Consider the following 24,795-nt stretch of genomic DNA (forward strand, 5'->3'; position numbering starts at 1 on the left):
ATCGAACGATTGACTACCTTCCTTTCACTCCTGGGGTAATACTAGCGTTTGCAAACACTCACTCCAGTTTCCTCCTTGAACCTGAAGAACTTCCACCACCAGTACAGGAGTGGGAACTAAGTTATTTCAAAAAGCTCCTAGCTTCCTTTTGATATCACATATGCAACACAGAAATGATGATCCAATACCGCTAACACTGCATCCCTACAGGCAGCCAAACAACCCTGTAACACATCCTGCACAAATACTGTGCAAACTGGAATCCTTACCCCACAAGAAATGAAGGAGTGGTATGTGCAGACTTCCAGTCAGTAAAGCAACAAAGTATCATAATGCATTACCCTTGTTTTAAGGTTTTTATTTTAGAAAGTGAACATATCCTTTAAAAAAGAAAATGCATGGAGTTAAAAAAAGTAAACATTAAACTAATGACAAATTTGCAGTAACATAAAATAATTTTACCTAGTGAGTCCCAACAATCATTAAATATACTTCCACCATAGAGAAGTTTTACTTCATTATATTACCAGTCTCTTGATTAGGTACACAAGACAACACTTTCCAGTAATCACCTAGTCATTAGAAGATCAACTTCAGGAATCACTGAATAATAAAATACATCGTGGACAAATATTTTCATACCACCTGGGAGGCAACTTAATATACATATGTCAACAAGGTACTTTGTGAGGTATTACAGTACATGGGAACCATTCCCTTTGCTTTCTAATGAATAAATTCTCCTGTCAGCAGCTCCACCAGCAAGTCAGCCACAGACTCTGTTGCCAGTTTTCAAACCCCAACAACTTCCCTCAGAGATTTTCTTTCTGTAACAGATTACACAAGTCAGGATGAATGAAGATGCAAATCAAGAAAACAGGTAGTGAAAACAGGGAGGCTGAAAAAAGGTCATCTGAAGTTTTCAAATCAGAAGCTTCAGCTTCTCAAGAATATTTAATACCTCCCTTAGCTTGAGCTTTGCCACGTGTGGTGAAGTGAAAGCATGGAGCAAGATAATTCCAAAAGTACATGAAGTAACTTCCAAAATAAGGAAATCATCTCTCATATATAACCAAAGTACACTACAAAAATTTTGAGACGCAGGTGCTCCATTGTGACCCATTTCTGGTATTAAACAGACTGAGGAGGGGAAATACCAAAGTAGTTTTGCCCAAGCAATCTTCAAGATGAGTATATTCACCCCAGACTTAAATTAAAAGCAAATCTCTTCCTACCACTCTTGCATTGCCATCTCCAAAGAAATCTGTCCCCACTTCCAAAAAAAAAAAAAAAAAAGCAGCTTTTACTCATCTGTTCCACTGTTTTCCCTTCCAAGACAGCCAACAAATAAATGTTACGGGTGTTCCATCCCAAGCCTGCAGCCTTTTACACTACACTCCAGAACAGCTCTCAAGAGCCTGGCAGGACTTCCTGCTTGAAGGTTGCTAAGACAGACAGACTGAGTTCAAAGATGGTGAACTCCTAAGAGTTAGCCCACCGTTCCAATTATTCAGGAAGGAAGTGAGGAGAAAAAGATATTTTTAGGACTATTTGGGTTCTATGCAAAGGAACATACCTGCTTTTCCGTATTTGCTACACAACTGGTTTTTCACTGTCTTGTTTTTCTTCAGAGTCTTCATCAGATCCTGAAAAGGAAGACAAGAATGCTATTAGATCAGCTGAGAGAAAAGGGAAAGAAAAAGGCAAAGAAGCAATCCATCACTAGTAATGGCTTATCAAAAGGCAATTTAAAGCAACTATTTTCCATAAAAATATTTACTTTTTATTATAGGTTTCTTATCTTTTCAGATGTTTTGTATTGAAGAGTTTTTGTTAACAGTTATCAAACCCAAAACCCAGCACTGGGATCATTCTTGAAACACCTACCCTGTCAACAGATTCAGTTAGCAAGTGCTTCAAGTTTTCACACTACCACACTCAGACAATCAACTCCACATTTGCTCACTGACAAGCAGATTTTCCCACTTGCTACATCCTGCCCTTTGGAAGACAACTTCAGAAGACACTTTAAAAGCAGCCAGAAATACTGCTTTACAAATTAATAATTTCTGTATCTAGTGTTCTGGCAAGAGATTGTCTCTCTCTAAGCCAGAAACCAAACAGCTCCCTCTGCCTCTCCCTGCCCAGTTCTCTTCTCCTTGGTCTGTCCGCTGCCTGTTCTCAGCTCTCTGCTGTGACAAAGCCCTGGATGGCCCCAAAAAGAAAGCTTAGCTGATCACAGGGCTACGTGCCCAGAGACAGCTCCTGCTGGAAGCACTGCTTTGCAGGAAGGTGGCTTGATGGATCAGTTGTTTCAGGGAGAGCAAGAAGATACCAAGCAAGCAGCATGAGCAGCTCTGACCCACACGCAATTCTGGAGATCCAATCCAAGCTGCAGATGTCTCTGCCCACATCGGAGGTGGCAGTCAGTCCTTGCAGCAGTCAGCCCTTGTCAGGGATGACTGAGGAAATAAATAATTTTCACCATACCGGTCTTGGGCACTTTAAATGAGACTCCCACGGCGGGGGGCAGGGGGGAAGTTGAGTAAAGAACTGTCTTTGATAAAATGCCTGGGAGACTTACTTGGGCTTTTGCCATCAATTTAAAGCTGAACTATGGACCCACATTCTCTCCCACAAAGAAATAAAAAAAGACAGACAAAGGTGTTAGGCGTTTTGGCCGAACTACTCTGAAGTCCTTTCCTTTCTTGGAATAGCGTACCTGCCTTTCATTTTGAAGCTCAAATTGTATAGAAACTGTAGAAATTTACTCTTTTGAGGCTGATTTTCCACTTGCTACCTCTGGAATGATTACTTGGCAACCAAGTCCAACATTGAAGATGAAGGCTCAACCCATATAAAGAAGTGGATGGAAAAGGGTATGGCCCTGCATATGCGCATCTTCAAGGAAGACATAAAAAGATAAATATGCTGAAAATTCCAACAGAGCCTGTTTTAAATGTCACCTCCTGACAGCAAAGATTTGTTTTTAGACATTTTGCCATATCAGCAGAGGGGTTTATTCCCCTCTGCATGATCATGGGAAACAGTTTATCTCTAAATATTTTTCCAATCAATATGTAAGGCAAATTGTCCAAAAATTGCTCTTTTAGAACAATCCATAGTTTGTCTTATCTGAAAGAAACACAGAATTTTGAAAAAAATATTTTTAATTGTGAGCTATTTTTACTGTACATCACCTCACAGTTTCAGAATACTTTGTGACTATCAGTGTGTGTGTTTTAGTTCAAATATATTAATTTGACTGTTTCTTTTGCTTCTCATACCCATAAAGGGTGCTTAAACAAATGTACTTGGCAGCTAGGGCAGACTAGGGAAAAGGCACATCAGCTGTTACTGAAATCCAGGTGACAAGCATCTGTTCAATAAGCTGAAAGCAATGGCACAGTCATATATATACGTGTAGACACCACACACATGCTGAGGCATGATAGCTCACTGCACATGCAACAGTGACCCAGCCACACTGCCAAGGACAATGTGTTAGCTCCACTTACACTTCCTCTCACACTGTATATTCTATTGCCAAAAAAATCCCAGGATGAATCCAGTGTAATACTTTCAACCCTTATTCCTCAAGATAGACTCACCGCTTTAAGTAAAATACATTTTCACTTTGAACTATTATACTTGACATTGTCTTAATGCTTTGTCATCCCTAGATGGAGCTCTAAGTCATTCATTATGCCAAGACACTCAGCAACCATAGAGACAGCCATTAAACTGAAAAATATCACCAACGTGTACAACTTTGTAATGCAAGACAGGCAAATGTGTCTGTAGCAATTAGCAGATATTAATATTTTAAATATATTGCATAATACAGCACAGCTTTACAGAAGAGATTTACATTTTAGGGTAAAAATGCTGACATAGGATTTGGGGGTTCAAACTGCATCCTTGAATAACTCAAATCCACTCAACCCATACAGAAATGACTCATTTACTTGAAATACCTGCAAACACATTCTTAAATCTTGCAGTATTTCTTTACTCAGCTCATACCTCAATTAGAACAACGCATATGATATGCAGAGTTAAGATGTCATTAACACCTTCCCTCAGTTTAATATACCCACACAGCTAGACTTTTTATACAGAGAGGACTTTTTGTTATGGGAAAGGAAAAGAGCCTCTGACTGAAATTTCAGTTTGCTTTAGAGCAGTTTCAGGTTCCTAAGATACTGTAAAGCTCCAAGTTTAGGCTGGATTAATTAGTGCATTGCTGCATAAACACTCTTGCTAGCAGATAAGAGATCACTAGATCACAGAATATCTCAAGTTATAAGGGACCTATCATCGATGGCAGAAGCAAACAATAACTGCCTCCTTTCAGTTGCAGTACCATTTTCTTTCAGACTTACCTTGATTTTAAGACCTTTGGGGCATGTCAGAAGCCGCACTAACTACATGTATTGTAATTCATCTGATAGGTAGTAACTAAACTGAATTACTGAATAAAAAAAGAATCTTTCATTTTGGATTGTAAAATACACTTTTCATTTAAAAACGAAAATATATTTTTTCCCTTCATCCTTCCTCTGCCTCACCCTCTGAAAGAGGTGAAATATGCATTTTAATGTCAATATGAAAAATCATTTACTACGTGAACATAACTACCTGCTACAGATTCAGGAGGAGAGTAGAACTGTCCATCAGAGAGGACTCCTGGGTGAAGAAGAGCTGCTCGTTCAGAAGCATCCTGTGCTATCAAAAATCCTAAAAGGAAGCAAAACCAAAAAACAAATCCTCAATGCTATTACATAACCTCTTAAAGATCAAGTATTGATGAAGAACCTTAAAAATTGATGTATTATATTAGCATTCCTAGCAAGTTACTTCTACAAATAAATATATCAGGAAAAAAGCAAACTGTTAATTTAACATTTATGTCTTCTATATGACTTCAGGCAGCTGAGGAGACACACTCTAGCAAAACAGAGGTACTGTACACATGAATTAAGGAATCCTTTCTTCTACTATGTGCAATAATTGCATGATTAGGATGCCATATGTAAATTCATCAACATTCACTGGCTAACTAAAACTCTGAAATATATTTTTAATGATCAGTGAGCTGTCATGCATAACAAAATCAATTATCTTCTCACTTTGCCACTATAAGAGTCCTCATTAATGGCTTGCTTTCACCTATTTGTCTCAACATACCTAGCTACTCCAACCTTCAACTCCTTTTGGCTCGATTTCATCTAAAATCAGAAAAATTACTTGGAAATGACACGGGGCTATTCTGGTGTGTTTAATAGAGGACACAAAAAACCAAAAGGGGTTGGGAGAGTAGCTAATTCATCTCATCCTTACTGCTGTCAACAGGTCTTCTGATAATAACAGGGCAAAGATGGCATTTTAGGTCAACAAGGCTATTGAACTTCCATCCTTTACTCTCTGCTACATGAAGACTGATTAGAAAAAAAAAGAAAAAAAAGAAAACCTTGATGTTTTACTGAACCAGGAGAGCTACTTGAGGTAGCCAGCAGTTATTAAAAAAAATCTCTTTCCAACTCAAACTATTATTTCTACCTACCAATTTATCTTATTAACCAGTTCAAAGTCTCCAAAGACGACATCTATTTTACTTTTATTTCCACTCTGACCAAAAGAGGAAGGTCAGTCTCCATACTTAACAATGAGTCACAAGATACTAGAAGACACATACTGGTTGGATTTTAGCTTTAAATCCTGCTCACAGAAGGAAACTTTTAGAGTTGGAAATCTTAAGTGGAAAGACAGTTTTGCCCTTTTTTCTTCTTTTTTTTTTTTTTTTTTAAGTTACAGACAAAACATCTCCAAATTATGAGCACTGTTGCTTTAGGCAGAAAATTGCTGTGGTGGGTTTTTTTATTGTTGTTTGGTTGGGGTTTTTTAAAACAAAATAGTAAGATGGAAAAAAGTCAGCTTCCACTCCCACTAGAGATATGACAGAAAAATACCTGGTCAAAAAGCAAAAACTATTAAAATCTGTTTTCATCAACTGCCTCAGATTTAAAAGCAAATAAGGCACTATATAAGTACCACCACACAACACAGTCCAAATGTGCCTATCATTTATCTAACTTAATTGCTTAAAATCAGCACTTTTCAGTGAAACCCCATCTTTTTTTGGAAATATGCAGAGTTATTTCTCATCTATTAAGAAAAAAGTGTGATGCAGCTGTATTTCCTCACCCCATCAAAAGAGAAAAAAAATTTACCCTAAGTTTCCCTTTCTCTAGGCAAAATCCAGTGTACTCATTTAACGAACTTCTTTCTTGGAGTGGTAGAAAGGATCAAAGTAGAAAGATTGCATTTCAGAGCACTAAAAAAAAAAAATATGGAGGCATCCATGCCTGTGTAAAGTTTTTGTTCTTACCTAAGAGGAAAACATGCCCTTCTAGCAGAGTTTCAGGCTGTACTTCAGGTAATAATGCACAAACAGGTTTGCTGTATAATTACTCTCCTGCTGTTGAAACTAACAAAACATCTGTGGCAGAAATCTATGCTTTCTTTTCCTCACCACTCAAGCAATATTGTCTTTCAACTAAGTCAATGGGTTTCCTCCATTTAGTTGAATACACTGAGTGTCAGATGACCTGCTGCCTCATCTTGAAGAGGCTGAAATTCATACTTGCTCTGGTCTCACTCTGTTTGTGCATGAAGCAGACTCTTGCTTTCCCTTTTCCACCTCAAAAGAAGAGTTAGTGCCACTGAGTTAGTTATTGTGTCTACTCTTCCTAAAAGAGGAACCAGATGCTTATTCTATGTATTAGCCAGAAAATAAAATGTTGCAAGCCCAAGTCAGTTAAATTTTTGTCTTAAGCATACAAAATTATATATGTTCCTAAGTGCTTGACAGATCGCTGCTCTGGCCCTTGTAACTTTTAACTTTGCCTCCCTAAATTAATTAAAACCCTACTTCTTTGAAGGCATATGTTCCTTTCCAGAAAAAAAAAAATTATGCCATATGATTTAATTTTTCCCACAGCTCTTCAAATTTTGAGAAGCTGAAAGAAGCATTCTTCTGCCAGATAACATGGGATCGAATGTTGCCAACTGCAGTGATTGAGGGGAAATATCAAAAGCTTACTGTTTTCTTCTTCAGCTTCTTGCGGTAACACTTTAAAGTCCAAAAACCAAGTTTCAATCCAGGCAAGTATGAAGGATATGATGGGCAGCACATAGCCAAAAGCACCTTGTGAGAACAGCTTGAAGGAAACAAAACCACACAACATTACAGAAATTACCCTGAAGAAACTTGCTTTCAAGAAAACAACAAAGTAAAACAAACATTTGATTAGAATATATACCTTTGAAATAATTACTTTTGCTAATAAAAAGGCACTGGTCACTGCTGTTGTAAACTGAAAGAGACAGGGTAAGAACAGTTAAAACTAATAAATGGATTTACTTTCTCACTTCTGCCATTACCTATCAGTTGCAACTTCAAATATTTACCAACAGCAAGGTTATAGATTAATAAAACATAACAAGTATGATAACAATTAACTTGAAAGTGTTATGAAAATAACCTCCTTAATAAAGATAACTTTTAATAAGGACATCTCCAAATGTTGATTTCCACACAGCAGATAAGCAGTTTAGATGCTACACAGATGCTAAGTTATATAAATTGTGATTTTACTGTATAATGAAGATGCAGTATTTTATTCACCAAGTCCTTTTCAAAAAATATTCTTTCTATGTATTTGGAAAGAAGCAAACAGCAATTGCTCCAAATGTTTTTCACTACCATACAAATCAAAAGATCCATTTCAAATAACAAAACATTGTTGCAGGAGTAAATTTGAGTTAATATTCTAATTCACGTACTGATATTGTGAAAAATGAATCACTATGAAGACTTGATACTCCCTGACATATTTAAGAAATGGCAGGCTGAATAAAATGTCTAAAAAAACAAAAAAAAAGCAGTGGACAAGTACTGTTCACTTAAGCAAGGCTTCTAACTCTATTAGTACATTCGGGTCCAGCAATTCTTTAAATAATAGCAGAACCTAACTAGCTTCTGGTAAGCACAGGTAGGATTCTAAGATTAATGGCTTCTGCAAAACCTTCAGTGAAGCTTTATATATCTAATTGCTGACTACCATGATGGGTTCACTCTCACCACCTCAGAAACAACTGCATCAAGTCGGAGGATGTCATTGAAAGAAATACTCTAAAGCTACACAACTAAGGGATTTTGAGAGGCGTGCACTTAAAAATAAACACAATCAGAGCAGCAGTTACTATTACATGTTTGTGCCATGCTAATAACACAATTTCAAAGAAACCATGGCATGTAATCTCAGACTACTAAACAAACGGCATGCTACTCACTTGAAGAAAGTTACACATAAATACGTTCTACATGCACCTACCACAGCGTAGGGGAAAAAAAGTCTAAGATTTACAATGCAGTAAGCCAGCAATATGCCTATTGTTTTACAATCTATAGTACTGACTGCTGGAAGTATGAATTTGTCATCAAGTTTTGCATTATTTCTCATCCACATTGTACAGCTGCATTAAAGATAATTTGCTCCAATCCACTGTGATTGCCTGCAGTTCTCAAGAACTTCCTTTCTAAGAATGGATACATACTCAATATTTTGTATTGGAGCATGAAACAATACAGCTGCTAGTGCTCAGTGGGTGGCACCTAGAACTCTAAAAAGCTAAGAATGTGGGAGTTAATGGACAACTGGATCTCCAGTACAATAATGCCAATTCTTCGTTTGAATACAGTTCACTATTTCAAATGCAAATATATTTCAAACATTAATTAACAAGTCAGAGGTAACAAGTAGTTACAACTAGCCATCCATACTGGATAAGTCTTCAATTTGTATTAACATGATGCCTAATAAGGACCACACCCACTGTGCTATTAAACTCTTGTCTTTAGGCTGAAAATCTTCCAGAACAGAAGTTTTAATCTGTTACTGTACAGTGAATTTTTATATATAGCATCAAGATGATTCTTAACATACAAGCGTTAAGAGACATCTAAAATTTTGTCTGTTTGATCCATTCTAGTTAAAACTCCATTATGCTTGGCCACTACTCACAGCTATTGCCCACCAATGGCGCAGTCTGCACATTGCATATGCAAGTATTAACACCTTAAATCGAAAGACTGCCAGTAGCTATAGAGAAAGGAAAAAAATATTTGTTGGTTAATTCAGAACACAGAAGAACCACAAGATTCTCAGCTCACTGAAAATACTAACTGCTTACAAAACAACTTAAAACAGGACAATCTAAGTTCTGTTATTGAGAAACAAATGTGAATGTGTGCTTATAAAACAGAAACAGAACATAATTTCCCATTTGTAAAGCCAACGGCACCATTCACATGCCTATATAGGCTCAAATATGCAAGCATGTGCAATTCCACAAATAAGTTAGAAAAATAGGAAAGCTACACAAAGTATGTCCACGATCATTTTACCTGACTGGAATCTAAGCAGTTAAATCTAGATGCAGTTAACCCAGCAAACACCTTGAGCATCACTGTCCATCTCACTGATTTTAGTGGTGTGCTACTGCACAAGAATATCATTAAATAAAGACTTCAGAAATGCAATCAGAAAATAGGAGAAACTTTCAAAAACAATTTTCTGCTTACTAATTTTTTAGTATTTACTGAAATATTAATGTTACAACAACAAATTATTCTTTATGGAGATGTCTGCAATAGTGAGCTGTTCCAAATACTCTGCAGTAAAGAAAGGTAAGTTATAGTATTTCTAGGCCAGAAAATTAAATCAATAGCAGACAGACAAGATTTCTGAATCAGGGACCCTAACCCTCAATTTCCCCATTTATTCTTTGATATTAGATTGCCTCCAACTTGTTTTAAAAGATGTGTTCAGAATCTAAAAGCTGTGAAACAAATGCTTAAAATGAAGAGGAGTCAAGGACAGACATGGCCAGAGGTATAATGAACCCATTTAATCTTATGCAAATATATATGTTTCAGTGATGTGTAGCAGAAACACAAGAAATCCTGTATAAGCCCACAAATCATTTTGCAGAATTCAATGACCTAGTCCCTTCCCAAGGAATAAAAGTCTATTATTTTGCATTATGTTTTTAACCCTTGGTTCAACTACAAGGCAAAATAATTTCCAGAGCATCAACATTGACAGATAACATTTTTTGCTTTCTGCAGTAACGTTTATCATGGATAATCTGCCAGCAAAATAATGAGAAAGAAAGGGAAAAGTAGCATAGTTTGCTAGCTTATGACATTTTTGTATCTAGTACCTCATTCCATTTGACACAGCAAATGGTCCAATGCAGAAGCAAGGATTGGTTTTTAAACTAGTTTCAATGAGAGATTCTGGATATAGTCGTCAATATAAAATGACTGATACCAAACCAACTCATCTTGGCCAGGCAAACAAGATCTGGCAGAATTAATGATCTTGCAAAAACATGGGGCCCTTTAGAAGAACTGTAAAGAAACAGCTTTTACTTGAGATCAGTAACTTTGTCCCTGCAGTGCAAAATGCATTTCAACTACAGAGCTACAGCACTGCTGAAACACAGAGAAATTTCCTAATGCAGTAGAGTTCGTCCCATGTGCCTAAGGTGCTTATACATAGTAAAGGAGAATCATACTTCATGTCATCTGTTTTTAATACAATGTTAAAAAAAACTGTTTTGAGTTGAAACAGAGACATCTGAAAAAAACTGATCTATACAGGCCAACTTTGGAACAAGTCTCTCCTCACTGCAACTCACTTATTTCTGTGGAAGGACAAAAACAACGGTTTAAACAAAATTATTTTAGAGCTGAAGGCCTATTGGTCTTGTCCTCTTAATGAATTATCTTTATGTTACATCAGTCTCACATTCTCAACTGAGTTTTTCATCTGCTTTTCCATGCCCCAAAAAGTAGAGGATGCAATTTAAGTGTGCCTGAGCATCTCTATCCACAGACTCCATGAGCCTGCTGCCAAAGCAGAACTGGGCAACCCTTAGAAGCGTGAAATTTGGTCCAAGTCCTTCCAGTTTAAATTATCAAGAAAAGATCAACCCTTTCACAGGACTCAAACTAGGAAATATCTGTGGAAGGAGAAACATGGGAAAACTATACGTTTGCAGCTTTTTTTTTCCTTTTTTTTTTTTTTTTTTTTTTAAAGAACACTTACAAATATATCAAAATATGAAGAAGAGTAGTCATATTGTAGGACTTCTTTCTCTAAGGTAGTCTCAATGCCTCCTTTTACCTACAAAGAAACAACACCACACACAGCTTTAGAACAGAAGTTACTGAAGCCAAAATACACACAAATCTGAACGGTGAAATTAATAGTCCCCACTGATGCACAAAAAGATCATTAAACTAAGTACAGAGGACATATATGCTAAGAATGTCAATTTCAAGATTAGTGTCCTTGCTTGTTTTTCATGATTATATACAAATTTAAAAGTGGAAATTTAGGATTATCACCTGGCCTATGCAAGCTACATTTAAGACTGTCCCAAAATAGCGAACAAGTTGTTGAAGAAAGAAGAAATGATTAAATGCAAGGTCTGTTACACAAATTCACAGAGCATTTTATGTCTCATAAGGCGGATCAAAACAGCTGATCAAAAAACCGCCCAGAAACTAGCTCTAGTTAGTCACATGTTAGTGTATAGGAAACAAAACAGTAACTGAATTAATACTCCAAATCTTTTTCTTATCAGCACACGCTATTTAAGAGAGCTGAGCAAAAGAAGCCACGGCAAAAAACACAGAAGCTGCAACTATTAGACCATTCTCCCACAAATAACTAATATCCAAATTTACTTCTTTCATTTGCCTGAGGGGATTCAAAATTGCATCTTCCTTAGCCACTGTGTTTCTTTCCAGTGGAAAGATTTGTCACTTTCCTGTCCAATCTGGGTTAGTAAGAAAATAATTTAGTATGTATTGGGTCAGAAAAAGTGAAAGGAGTATATACCTTAGTCAGCAGCGAAAAAACTTAGTGTCCATATCCTATTGTTTTTTATATTAAACTCAATTAACTAAGCACTGCACGAAATAGTTATGTAAAGCACTGGAAAACAACACCAACAGAAGGCTTAATATTGAGGTTGACTACTGTCATCCTTTTAAAGAAAGGAGGTACCAAAGCACGCCAACAACATATGCTCACCATCTCAAAGCAATGTACCCTAGACTCTTCCACTTTTCCCAACCATACTGCTGGACAGTGTTTTCCTGAGACTATTCACTCCAACTCCAAATTTCTTCTCCTCTCCCTCCCCTCTTTAGCTACCTGACAAGTAACTTTCTAAACATAGCTTCCTCTTCGTTGCTCTACTGCATCAGGTGTGATCATCTGTTTCTAGCATAAATAAGGAAGATCAATGTCCCCCCCTCCAATCTGTTCACTTCATGGCTGCATGAGCACCATGTTAACATAAGGATGAACAGAGAACCACAACAGCCTTGATTTAGGGTTTGCTCAAACTGCCATGGAGCTACTCCCTGAAGTGTTTAAAAATAAATTATGCCTAAGCACACTGGATAATGGTGACAAAGAGAAAACAATACTTACAGAAGTCTGGCGACAATTCTGAAGTCCCACTACCAGTGATGGACAGTCCTAACACAGTGCTATTTGACTTCCCAATGAACTAAACTTAATTTAAAAAACAGAACAAAAAAACCTAACCAGGTGTCAGATCCCAGATAGCAAATGAGGGCTTCTAATATGATTTATGAAGACAAAAACCTGTTTTTCATTCTTGCTGACATTTGGCAGTATAGGACTCCAGTTCATAATATGTTCTTCTTAAAACAAAGCTTTCACAATGAAAACTCATAGGATCTAGAGGTCCCTTAATGCTACAGCACTCAAAATAAAACATCATGAGTTGGTAGCATTTTCTATACAAAGTCTTAAACATTCTGAGAGCACTAGTTTGATAACTTGTACTCTGAATCCTTGACATGAGATACAAACCCAGACTCTGCTCCTCTTAGTTGAAGATGCTATTGAGAAACTGGCCTAAAACAAGAAATGCATCAGAACACTATGCTGCTTTTCTGAGACAAGCTAACTTTACACACTGGATACAATAGTCTTTCCACCTAGAGAGACAACAGAAGTCTAGTCCAAAATTACACCATTCAGGCAAGCAAAGTCTGCTTTCTCAAATTAAATCATAAAGTGTATTTTTCACTATTAACAATGAACTACTTGAACAGTCAGCTCCTGAAACTTCATAATGTCAGATCAATAACCAAGGTTATTTATCTTGTAAAGGAAGGCTGACAAAAGACATTTACTCAAGACTTTTCTTGTCTAAAAAATGGATTCCTCCCATTTTCCCTGTGTGTCCTTTCCTAAATGCATACTTTAGATACAGCTTAAAACCCAGCTCAAAACTTGGATGCTACTTATGAAGTAACAACAAATCAGCTATCCTATTGCTTTCTGCAAATTTCAGAACTGTCTCGTTTTCCAAATAACAAATGCTGGTATTAAAAGGTGGCAACTGTGGGAGTTTGTCATTTAAATGCACCCTGCATAGACAATGTATAGCATACTAAGTTTGTCTCAAAGAAAAACCATTACAGCAAAAGAAAGGTATTGGCCATTGGAAGTCTTGCCAGAGACTAGCACCTCAATGAAATATCACTGACTTTTGAGTTACTCAGAAAGCAAACTCTGGAATCCTGTTTGAATTTGACAAGAAGTGTGAATTTTAAGACATCCAGTAAACATTTTTGTTTACTTGCTGCCAGATTTTCAATGGTTTCTTCAGCATGGTTCATAGACTACAGGAACATCAAATGGTTTCATGATAAGAAGATAATAAACAATGTATCCTAATGACTAAAAGTCAATGCAGTTGAGTAGATACTATGTTCATGAAAGCTTAAAAGTAAGAAGCTGCTTTAATTTCAATAGATACAAAAAGCATGTAATTTGGGATAGAAAAGAGCAACTTATTAACCACTCCTGAAGTGAGTGATAATAAAGTCCAAGGGTACTGAAAAGACAACTCACGTTTAATTCTATTATCCACAGCAAGGTTATGAATAAGAGATCAAATGTAACAAATAAACAGAAAGTCCTTCTGACATCTGATATGCCTTTCTTCTCTCTGCCTTCATATGACTCAATCCTTGCCATCAGCTGCGCTGGATTGATGGAGTGGACATCGCGCAAGGAAGGACAGGATTCCACACTGCTACTGTGAGCATTTTCTGCATCACCTGGCATCCGATTCATTCTGGGTTTGCTTAGAGTGGTCTTCTTCCAGTTTCACCATCACTAGAAGGCTGATCCATATAGGAAGAATTTCTAAACAAAGAAAACCAAAACGCATTAGCCACCAAAACCCCATAATTCTGGTAGGTATTTTCATCTTACCATGTCAGTTCTCTCTTTGCTAAACTGATGACTCAGAGAATTTGGCAAGTAGGCTCTAAAAATTGTTTCTAAAATAAGATGTATCTAGGCCCTCTTCATCTTTCAGAGGATTGTGAAACAAGAGAATTAATGTTCAATTAGACCGGTGGGAATAAGGGAGCACTGTCTAGATTTAGAAGGCTCCACTCTCCACATTCTTAGAGTAAGATCATTAAATGCGAATGAATAAAAAGCCTGATGCAGTGCATCTTTAAGATTTCCAATTCTGATTTAAACACTCTCAATAGGAAGCTAAATTAAAGGAAGTTCCACAAACAATTCCTGAAAAGTGGCAGTGTTAGCTACCAGCACATCCAGAGCTGACACAACAAAAAGATTAAAAGTCCATTAAAACCCCTGAATATCACAGTAATCATTCTACAAAGCAAATACACTGCTACTTGCTCTATAGATAAATTCAGCTGCTATGACAATTTATGTTGCCAGACAGTGTCTCTCTGAAGAAAGTATATGCAAACCAGTAGTTAAAGGGAATGCAATTACTCTAAGTCTCTTCTGACTACAAGGTTTTTTTTAAAGAAAAAAAAATTCAGGTTAAATTTCTTATAAAACTGGAGCAGTTTGATTCACTACATTACTCCATGAGAACTTTTTTCCAATTAAAGCTTCTAGAAAGAGTTGACTAAGAAGGTCACAAAAGTTTCAAGAAAACACAGAGAAAATTTATTTTTATGCAAAATACTCAGAAGATTAAGCTATACATCCTGCAATACAAATCATATCAGACAAGCTTCCATAACGCTGGGAGAATAGCTTTTTGAAATTCAAGAGCAAAACTTTGTCTCTTCCCATGTGGGCTGTCTTTCAGTAAACTGCGAAACAGAAAGAGAAACCCTGTCCACTCTTCTATTCCAACAGTCTTTCAACTCCAAGTCTGTAGGAACACAGTCAGTCAAAGAACAGGAAAGACAGACAGGGGATCTCTTAACACACTGCTAGACAAACATGAGGGTCCAAGGACACAGGGGAAAAGGAAAGTTTTGGGGCCTGGAGCTGCTAGTCCATAGCTGAAGAAGAGGCAGGCCAGCCACACATGGCCAATGCCTAGGTCAAGTCACACATGGCCTTCAGGTAGTTCAAAGTTTGCTTTTCTTGGGCTACGTCATGAGAATGGGAACAGACCTGCATGGGACAGACACTAGTCTGCCTGCAGGGAACGAGCCACCAGAGGCAAACCAACCCAGTAACAATCACCATCTCATTCTGGGATCCAGCTGTGGGCCGAACCAAGCACAAGCACAGGCAGGCTACTGCCATTCTGCTCCTCCCTGGCAATTAACCCCAGGATGCTCCTGCCCATGGCTTTCCAAAGCCAATCCAAGGTATACGTCTTCTAGTTCTCAGTCATAAGTAAGCCATGGGACAAGGAAAGCTGACAGACCTTTTGCTGGGCCTAATCTCCTTTAAAGAGGTGTTAGCAGAGCACACACGACCAGAGAAATTAAGAAGTGGGAATATGAGATTAAGATACTCAGTTTCTAGTGTTTCATCTCTTCTAGCTTTCCCAGTGTCTCATCTGATTGGGCACTTTCTCCAGCCAAACTTCCACAATGGAAGCTCCGTTAATGTCTACTGTGGATATTCTCTTCCCTAGGAGGCAGACATCCATTTTGAAAGTGACTAGACTGACACCACCAGCTTCACATTCAGAGCCCACTCACACAACCCGTCCATTACTCAGCCGGTCAGTGGAGGGCTGGATCTGTTAAAGAACAAAAAACAATGCAAGACTTCTTTCCAAGAAGAAGACTTCACCATAAACAGTGTAGAAGCAAACATCCCCTGGAACGGTGAGGAAATCAAGCACGGTCTCTATGTCTCTGCAAAGTTCGTGCAGAGGGAACCAAAACCCTCTCTCTCACCTCTGGCATCACCACAAGCAAATAAACGTAGAGGGCATAAATGTCCTTTGTTACCTGAATGTACATAAGAGTTTTGGTGCAAATATACCAAACGGCAAGAACGCTACCTTCCTTAGTCTTTCAGTACCCAAAATACTAAATCCTAGAGGAAAAAGAGATTTGCCAGGGTTTCAGATAAGATCTGAACATCTTCCCACAAATTGAGGTAGGCAACTAATTCTCAGGAAGGTCAAAGTCACAAATGAGCTCTGAAAGTTTTACCCCATGGCTGAAGTGCATTTTGTATCCCACATTAACGCGGCTGACTGTGCAGCTTGCTTTCAGCGGGAGAAGGGGATGTGACAGCGATAGCAGCAATGGGCTAGTTTTGGTGTTTGGAAGAGTTGCCATTTGCCTGGCTGGGCTTTGGGCACGGGTCCAAATGTTCTAGGTCTGAAAATGACTGGCTTTTCCACCACACCAGGGTCACTTCGGCTCACTTGTTTTTCAAAGCCTCTCTTATTTCTATGGTGGTCTTTTGACACCGTCCATCCCAGCCTATGGCTCTAGTTACACTCTGGCTTTCCTCCAGGCTGCTGCTGCTGAAACCATCCCCTATTATCCCCCTGCAAAAGGGCTTGCGCCCCTGGTCCTCCTCTCCGTGTGGCCTCACAGCTGTTAGCTCTGACACAGAGAGGGGACGGCTAATAGGGGTGGTTTCTGCCACGGCCCGAGAGAAGAGTAACAGCACCAGGTTTGTCCTTGGGAGCCGAGTGGCAGAGGATGCCTCGGGGACACCCAGCAGCTGGGCCCCGTGCACGGCCACCACGGGCAGGGACAGCCCCCGGGGCCTCCTGGGCACAGGGACGGCCCCCGGGGCCAGCACCCCAAAGGCCTTCCTCCGAAGGACGCTGGGCGGAGGGGCTGTGCATGGGGGGCCCCGTCGCCCCCGTGTCACGGTGACACCACCCAGCAGTGCAGCAGTCACAATGCCCCGGGGCAGTATAAAAGGGGCAGCCTCCCGTGTCCCACTGCCAGAGCTGGCCCCGGGGCCAGCCCCAACACATCCAGGAGGAAGCCTTTGAGGAGCTGGTGGAATTACTTGGAGGGGGCTGACGGAGGAAGACTGGAGGCTGGACCAGGCTTGCTGGAGGGACCGTGTTCAAAGCTCATCTGACAGACGGAAATCCTTCTCAGCTGGACAGCAGCGGCAAGACCAAGGGAACGCCTTCTTGAGTAGCCCTGCAGAGCCAGGGGCAGCAGCCGTAAGAAGTGGGATGCAGAGATGTTGCCGGGGGTCCCGGTGCTTTGGAGCACTCGCTGGCGTCCCGCCAGTTGCGGGAAAGATTCTTGCCCCCAAGGTCCACCAGGCCAAGGGCATTTGGCCACTCAGAAGCCCCTGAGATGGCTCCAGGTTGAGGGAGAACAGGGCTTGGGCATCTCCTGGGAGGCGTGACCAGCCTGTAGGACGAGGAGGCAGGTCTTGCTCACGTGCTCAGGGAATAGCCGATCGCCAGATCTGGGGTCAGGAAGGAATTTTCCCCCAGGGCAGATTGGCACTGGTCCCTGGGGGTTTTTTGCCTTCCTCTGCAGCACTGAGCACGACCATTTGTCAGGGCTCCTCCAGTCCATTTTGGCTAGGTCACCGCCTGCTGCTCGTGCCCCACGAAGATGGCCTCTCGTGCCCTGCCGCTGGGGGGAGGAAGGCTTTTTTTCCCCCACGGTGGGCTAGCAAGTGTCCCCGGGGTTTTTTTGCCTTCCTCTGCAGCACTGAGCACGGCCCCTTGCCAGGGCTGCTTTGGGCCATTTTGGCTAGGTTGCTGCCTGCTGCTCGCGCTCCACGAAGGTGGCCCTCGTGCCCCGCATCCGGGGGGAGGAAGTTTTCTGGCCCCACGGGAAGTGCCCAGGGGTTGCTGCTTGTCCTCTGTAGCACTGAGCACAGCCCCTTGTCAGGGCTCTTCTGGGCCCTTTCAGCTAGGTCCTTGCCTGCTGCCCTTGCACCTCCAAGGTGCCCTGGCTCTCTCGGGCTCTCTCGCGCCGTGCAAGTCTGTAGCGGGAGCGAGCTCTGCTCTTCCCTTGGCTCCACTGCCCCAGGGATTCTTGCCTGTGCTTGGAAGGGCTCCAGGCTTGCTGCACCTTTTCAGCTCTCCCTGTGTGCAATACAAGAGCTGGGCAGGTACGAGACCGCTTTTCATGCATCACTTTTCATGCAGAGAAGCACAGCGGAGCAAGTTTTGGAAGGCAAAAAGTACGCTTGTCACCGACACATGTCATACTTTTGAAAATGCCACACACCACTTCTTTTGTGTGTGATTGGTACTGATCCTCATTCTCACTTGTCAGGAAACAGTGACTGCTTGGCCTGGATTCATGCTGCCATATTATTTGAGTTTTTGCATCCTAAGTGAAACAGGACATTCGTTATAGTCCTTTCTTCTCAAAGGCGAAAAGAAACAAAATAATTTAGAAACAAAAGAGGAAAAATATTTATAAACCAGGTGTGAGAATGTTTGGGATTTGCTTTTTTTTCAATGCCAAAACAGAAATCCATGTGAAAAAAATCCCTTAACCAAAAAGAGAAAAATTACATTCTTAAAATTTTTGAGTTTGCTCTAGAAAGAGCCACCTTTGTGCATCGGTCAGTTATCTGATTTCCTGTTTCTGGCAAAGGTCAATATTCAACGGTTCATTTTTGTTTCTTCAAAATCAGTTACATACTTTCAGGATTGTTGTATGAGCTGTGGGCTGACCCAGTGTCTGCCTCTGATTTGAAGGAGGCTGGGTTCAGCTGGCACCCTTTCTTTCGGCTCCAGGCGGTCCCATTGTTTGGGTTATTCTATATGGCAGGCTTCAGGAAGGATGTGTGGTCAAAATAAAGTATGCCCTATGAAGGAATGATGTTTACAGACCGGCATGTTCATTCTCTGCAGCGCCTGGGAGAAGGGATTCACCAGGAAGATGAACAGTCCGTAATTCATGGTACTGCAAGAAACTCCACGGCAAACTTGCCTGGAGAGCTGGAGTTCATAGCAACTGCGCTGGACACTAACCATGCCATTAACTCCTTGTCGCTAGAGACATGTCAGTGAGCTAGACATCGGTATTCCCCGCGCAGTCTCAATAGCACACGGCTCTCCACAAGATGTAGGGGATTTGTGACTTTCTGTAGCTCTCTGACTTTCCTTTGCCAGACTTCAAGGGATGTTTTTTCAAGCTAAACTAAGGATTGCATCAGCCTGCTCCTGGCTACGCTTGCGCATTGTGTTAAGGCTTGTGAGCACCGGCTCTGAAACAGAGTCAGAAAAATAAAATCCTGTTGCCACTTGTATCCTTCGTGTTGTGTGACCTTGAAAGTGGTTTTGGAGCCAATCCCCCCCACACACCCTAGGATTTCAGGCAAATAACGGTCTCATCGTTGACTTATCATGAGTGCAGGAGAATAGAATAGTTCAGCTGGGTGGGACCTACAAGTATCATCTAGTCCAACTGCCCGACCACTTCAGGGCTGACCAAAAATTCAAGCATGGTATTAAGGGCATTGTCCAGATAAATGCCTCTTCAACACTGACAGGCTTGGGGCATCGACCCCCTCTCCAGGAAGCCTGTTCCAGGGTTTCAGCACCCTCTTGGTAAAGAAATGTTTCCTCATGCCAAGTCCGAACCTCCCCTGACGGATGCAGCTTTGAGCCATTCCCACGTGTCCTGGCACCGGGTACCAGGGAGAAGAGATCAGCACCTCCCTCCCCACGTCCCCTCCTCAAGAAGCTGTCGAGAGCAGTGAGGTCGCCCCTCAGCCTCCTTCTCTCCAAACTAGACAAACCCCAAGTCCAAGTCCTCAGCCGCTCCTCAGAGGACAAGCCTTCCAGCCCCTTCACCAGCTTTGCTGCCCTCCTCTGGACATGTTCCAGTACCTTCACGTCCTTTTTACATCGTGGGGCCCAGAACGGCACACAAGAGCCAAGGGGAGGCTGCACCAGTGCTAAATACAGAGGCATAATCACCCCTCTTGACTGGTGCGTTATGCTGTGTTTGATGCACCCCAGGATGGGGTTTGCCCTCTTGGCTGCCAGGGCACACACTGCTGGCTCCTGTTGAGCCTCCTGTCAACCAGCACCCCCAGACCCCTTTCTGCAGGGCTGCTCTCCAGACACTCCTCTCCCAGTTTAGAGATGTCCGGTGTTACTGTGTCCCAGGTGCAGAATCCAGCATTTGTTCCTGTTAAACATCATGCCATTGATGATTGCCCGGTGCTCCAATCTATCCAGATCCCTCTGCAAGGTTTCTTGTCCCCCAAGAGAGTCAACAGCACCTCCCGGTTGAGTATCACCAGCACACTTACTAAAGGTTCATTCAACTCCTGCCTCCAGAGCATTGATAAAAGCATTGAACAGAACTGGCCCTAGACTCGAGCCCTGAGGAACACCCCTGGTGACTGGTCGCCAGTCAGATGGAGCCCCATTCACTACAACCCTTTCAGCCCTGCCACTCAGCCAGTTCTTCACCCAGTGCACCACCTACCTGCTCCACAGCTGGAGAACTTGTCCAGAAGGATGCTGTGAGGGACAGTATCAAAAGTCTTACTAAAATCCAGAAAAACTACATCCACTGCCTTCCCTTCATTCACTAGGCACGTGAAATGACAGAATTTACAAGCCTACTGAAACGTCAAAACTTTTAAGAGGGAAATAAAAAGTCTGAGATAAGAACTGACATTAGTATATTTGTGATCTACTTTCTCCTCACTCCTCCTGACTTCAAGAGGAGTCAGATTTTATCTTTTTTTTTTTTTCTTTTCTTCATAACTGCATACATTCACTTTCACTCTACTCCTACCACCCAAATATTTAGCTAATTTAGCTATTTAGCTGGCCTCTTAAAAGTTATGGGCGACTGGGTTTTTTTTCCTGCAAAGAAGCACAGTTTTCATCTATTTGATTTAAAAATAAATGTGTGGTTTGTTTCCTTTTTTTTTTTTTAAAATGCTTAATTGTTATGGCCATAACTCGGGCTTCCAAGCGGAGAATTACATTTCAAAACTTATCCTAGAGAACTACAGATTTTACTTATTAATAGTATTAACTAGTTTAATAAGTGAAAAGTAAAGGAGTTTACTAAAATTAGCAAGTTTAGGACTGCGCTCCTTCCCTGCCCTCAGTGACTAATGAAGACTTTAGTAATACATGGGGAGAGCTAGCCCATGATTTTTCAGGTTACACTTACAATTAACACCATTATTTTCACTCATACTGACAGAAGCAGATGGCACACATTGTATGTGTCAGTTTTACATATATTTTAGAGATGCAGGATCAGAATGGTATTTCTGTTTTCTATCATTATACTATCCCTATTCTTCCATTCTATCATCCTTGTTTTAAATTATATTTATGTTTACTACATATATGTAATGTTGAGCGCCTGCACAACTTACATTACTTTCTTCTTTCCAAGCAAAAAACACACAGTAGAATTAACTGAGAAGACATAACAGAAGTGATTTAAAAAACAAACTAACAAAAAAAAAAAACCAAAACAAAAAAAAAGGGCTTACTCAAAGGGCTAGCAACAGCTCAGCAAATTCAAAAGTAAAAGTGTCACATGAAGACTATTTTAGGAAAAGGCAACAGTGTTTTAGTTTAAACTATCAGAGAAATCATACCTGCATAAAGGAACTACGCACACAAAGTAATAATATTGTGTCATGACTGTTGTGGAAACCTATCAAAAACCTAGAATACTTTTTACCTATGTCTCTGACAACACTGAACACTGCCCAAGAATTCCTACCATAAATAGCTTTTCTTTGAAGGTTAAAAAAAATAATCTGAAAATATTTTTTTTATTTTCAATGAGTAAAATAAGATGACATGGCCAATACCGTGACCAAGATGCTAAAGTGCTGTGAAAACTACAAGGTTTTCCATATTAAATTAAAGTCTTTCCTGATGAGAAAGCTGACACTGAAACAGTAGTAATAAAGTTTCCTCATATAGAGATAAATAAAACACGCCAGTTCTTTACCTCTCCCTCTCCTTACAAAATCAGTTATTTTCTGATAAAAGGACTGACATTCCTGCTTACACTACCTCTTAGTCTGTAGGAACACCCTATGTGGCATGGTAAAAACAAAATTCCTTACAAGACCAGAACTTAATACGGTAACTGGTATTACAATCCTAACGTTCAAACATTTAAGTTATACTTAAAGACAATTTCAGATAATTTTAATGTACATTTATGTAACATAAAACATAATTATGTATAAGCATAACAGGCAGCATAATACCTACAGGAAAATGGTCTTCAAGTCAGCAAGTTCTGAGTTGGCAACTGTTCAAGCGAGGAGGACCCTGGGCAGTATCCCACCCCACACCCAGCGTGGGCAGGATCCACCACACAGTGAACAGCCCGTCACAGATACTCCAGGATTTACCCAGTCAGCATAGTAAACTATGCCAGAGTTCACTAAACACATCCTCTTGAAGCAATAAAGGACCTCAGGGTCTGGGAACTAAGTGTCATACCAGTTTGCTCTCCCACCATCACAAACTACAACTTCATTCTCTACCTAGGCATAGACACAAATTGGTCCAGCCAACATCTCAGAATCTACAATTAACTGTAAAGACTGCTTTGGTACACCACATATAGAAAGTTTAATAAACTGAGAATACCTGGTATAAACCTGTATTAACCTGCAGGAGTATTAGCAGAATTCTCTCAAAGCGTTTTCTGACAGTCCCAGCATAAACCCAGATTAAGAGCCAACACAGATAAACCCAACTTCTCTGAAGCCGAGATAATGCTGACTGTAAAGTAGGGAAAAAATAAACTCCCAGAGAGCTGGAGACTGCCTCCAATGCTTACCTGGACACATTTTTTGTACTGTTCTCTACTATAAATGAACCAAAACCATTCTGCTGACACACTCTCTCCCTCTTCCATTTACATAACTGAAAAACCTAATTTTCATGAAATCCACTTGTAGTGAACACATTACTAGTGACCTCCTGATAGTCATTGTTCCCTTTCCTGAAGGGCACTTATATCCTTTCCAAGCTGCACTCATTCTGTCTCTAGCTGTAACACATCATTGCCTCAGAAGCATTTTCAGGTTTCAATTCCTTTAAAAATACTTCTCAGTTTGAAGTAATGTTCTGTTTGAAACAAACGTTCCTTGGTAAACATGAGGGAATATTAAAAATAAAATAAACAGAGCATACATTTGGGGAAATACACCATCTTAATTTCAACGCTGATTCAGTTACTTGATATTATAGCCTGAACTTGAAAGTATAAAATTTGGAAAATGGAAATATCTCCAGATGCACTTCCATTTTGCAAATTTGGGTTTGAGCTAAACAAGAACCAATATTATAAAGCCCTTGAATTTCACTACCACAAAACGTTAGTCTAGAGACTGGTCAACAACAGTCTACTACCTCCTGCACATTGATGTGAATAGCAAAAGCAGAATAAAAAGAGAAATTCATATAAAATCTGGCTGACATGAAGCAGGCAGACAGAAATGGAGAGAATGAAAACTCTGTAATTTGCGTAGCCACAGAATCACAGAAGTGTTGGTTAGAAGGGACCTTTGGAGGTCATATAGTCCAAGTTCCTCCCAAAAGCAGGACCAGCGCTGCACTTGACCAGTGCTAACATTTGATCAGTTGAGGCTCTCAACAGCTGAGTCTTGAAAACCTGTAACAGTTTCTCTGCGTAACAGGCACTAGTACTGCACTAATGCCTACAGAGAGTTTTCCTATGGTTCAACCCAAGTCTCCCAAGCTGCCCCTTGTTATGCTACCTGCTGCTACTGGGATGAGTTTGGCTCCATCAGTCACTGCTTTAAGACCCAAGCTCAGCTGCCAGAATTCAGGCATGAAAAGAAGCCATAAAAAAAAAAAAATAGACATGCCATAGCAAAAATTAACCTGCAATCATTTTAAGGCAATTCCAGCTCTTCATGAACTTTCAGTTTCAGGAAACTAGCTAAGGCTTGTTGGTAGACCTTACTGGCATGACTCTGATATCCAACAATACTCAGAGGTTTATAGGACCACCTGAAGACACCTGCCCTACACACAGTAGCTGCCTTTATAGTCATGAGAAGTTGCCTAATGAGTGATGCAACATGTAGTTTACAACCCTGCTTACTCCTTGACACATTAGATCAGGCACAGCATCCAAATCTTGAATCAGATGAAACAAAAGCATTTGATGCTGTACTTACTCAAGTTGACCCAACTTTTCTGTTTTTCTATTAATTACTTCACAGATATTTGGGAATTTTAAGACTACTCTGCAACCTTTCTCTACAGATGTTCTTATTCTAGTTAAAGAACAAAGTCCACAAAAATACTTTGTTTTTATAATCTCCAGTTTTAAAACAGGGATGCAGAAATCTTTAAACTATACAGATAGGTAACAACATGGTACTGGATATGCCTATTCAAAACTAAAATGTGCTGAGTAATAGAGGACTACAA

General features: G+C 40.3%; 1 protein-coding gene across 6 annotated transcripts in view; it reads right to left on the reverse strand.

The window, feature by feature from the left end:
• Positions 1–337: 337 nt before the first annotated feature.
• The window catches only part of STARD3NL (STARD3 N-terminal like), a 30,575-nt gene continuing 6,117 nt past the window's right edge, over positions 338–24,795 (reverse strand). For 3 of the 6 annotated variants that reach the window (XM_049817275.1, XM_049817274.1, XM_049817276.1), the window contains 8 exons: positions 14,037–14,333; positions 11,181–11,258; positions 9,090–9,167; positions 7,326–7,379; positions 7,106–7,223; positions 4,642–4,740; positions 1,577–1,646; positions 338–827 (listed from right to left, as the gene is read on the reverse strand). In XM_049817275.1, the coding sequence (XP_049673232.1) occupies positions 1,594–1,646; positions 4,642–4,740; positions 7,106–7,223; positions 7,326–7,379; positions 9,090–9,167; positions 11,181–11,258; positions 14,037–14,261 (705 nt within the window). In that variant the 5' untranslated portion in view covers positions 14,262–14,333 and the 3' untranslated portion in view covers positions 338–827; positions 1,577–1,593. The remainder of the gene's footprint in view (positions 828–1,576; positions 1,647–4,641; positions 4,741–7,105; positions 7,224–7,325; positions 7,380–9,089; positions 9,168–11,180; positions 11,259–14,036; positions 14,334–24,795) is intronic. The other 3 variants (XM_049817278.1, XM_049817277.1, XM_049817279.1) reach the window with 3 other exon arrangements.

This window comes from Accipiter gentilis, chromosome 14, assembly GCF_929443795.1.
Source record: "Accipiter gentilis chromosome 14, bAccGen1.1, whole genome shotgun sequence".
Taxonomy (NCBI): domain Eukaryota; kingdom Metazoa; phylum Chordata; class Aves; order Accipitriformes; family Accipitridae; genus Astur; species Astur gentilis.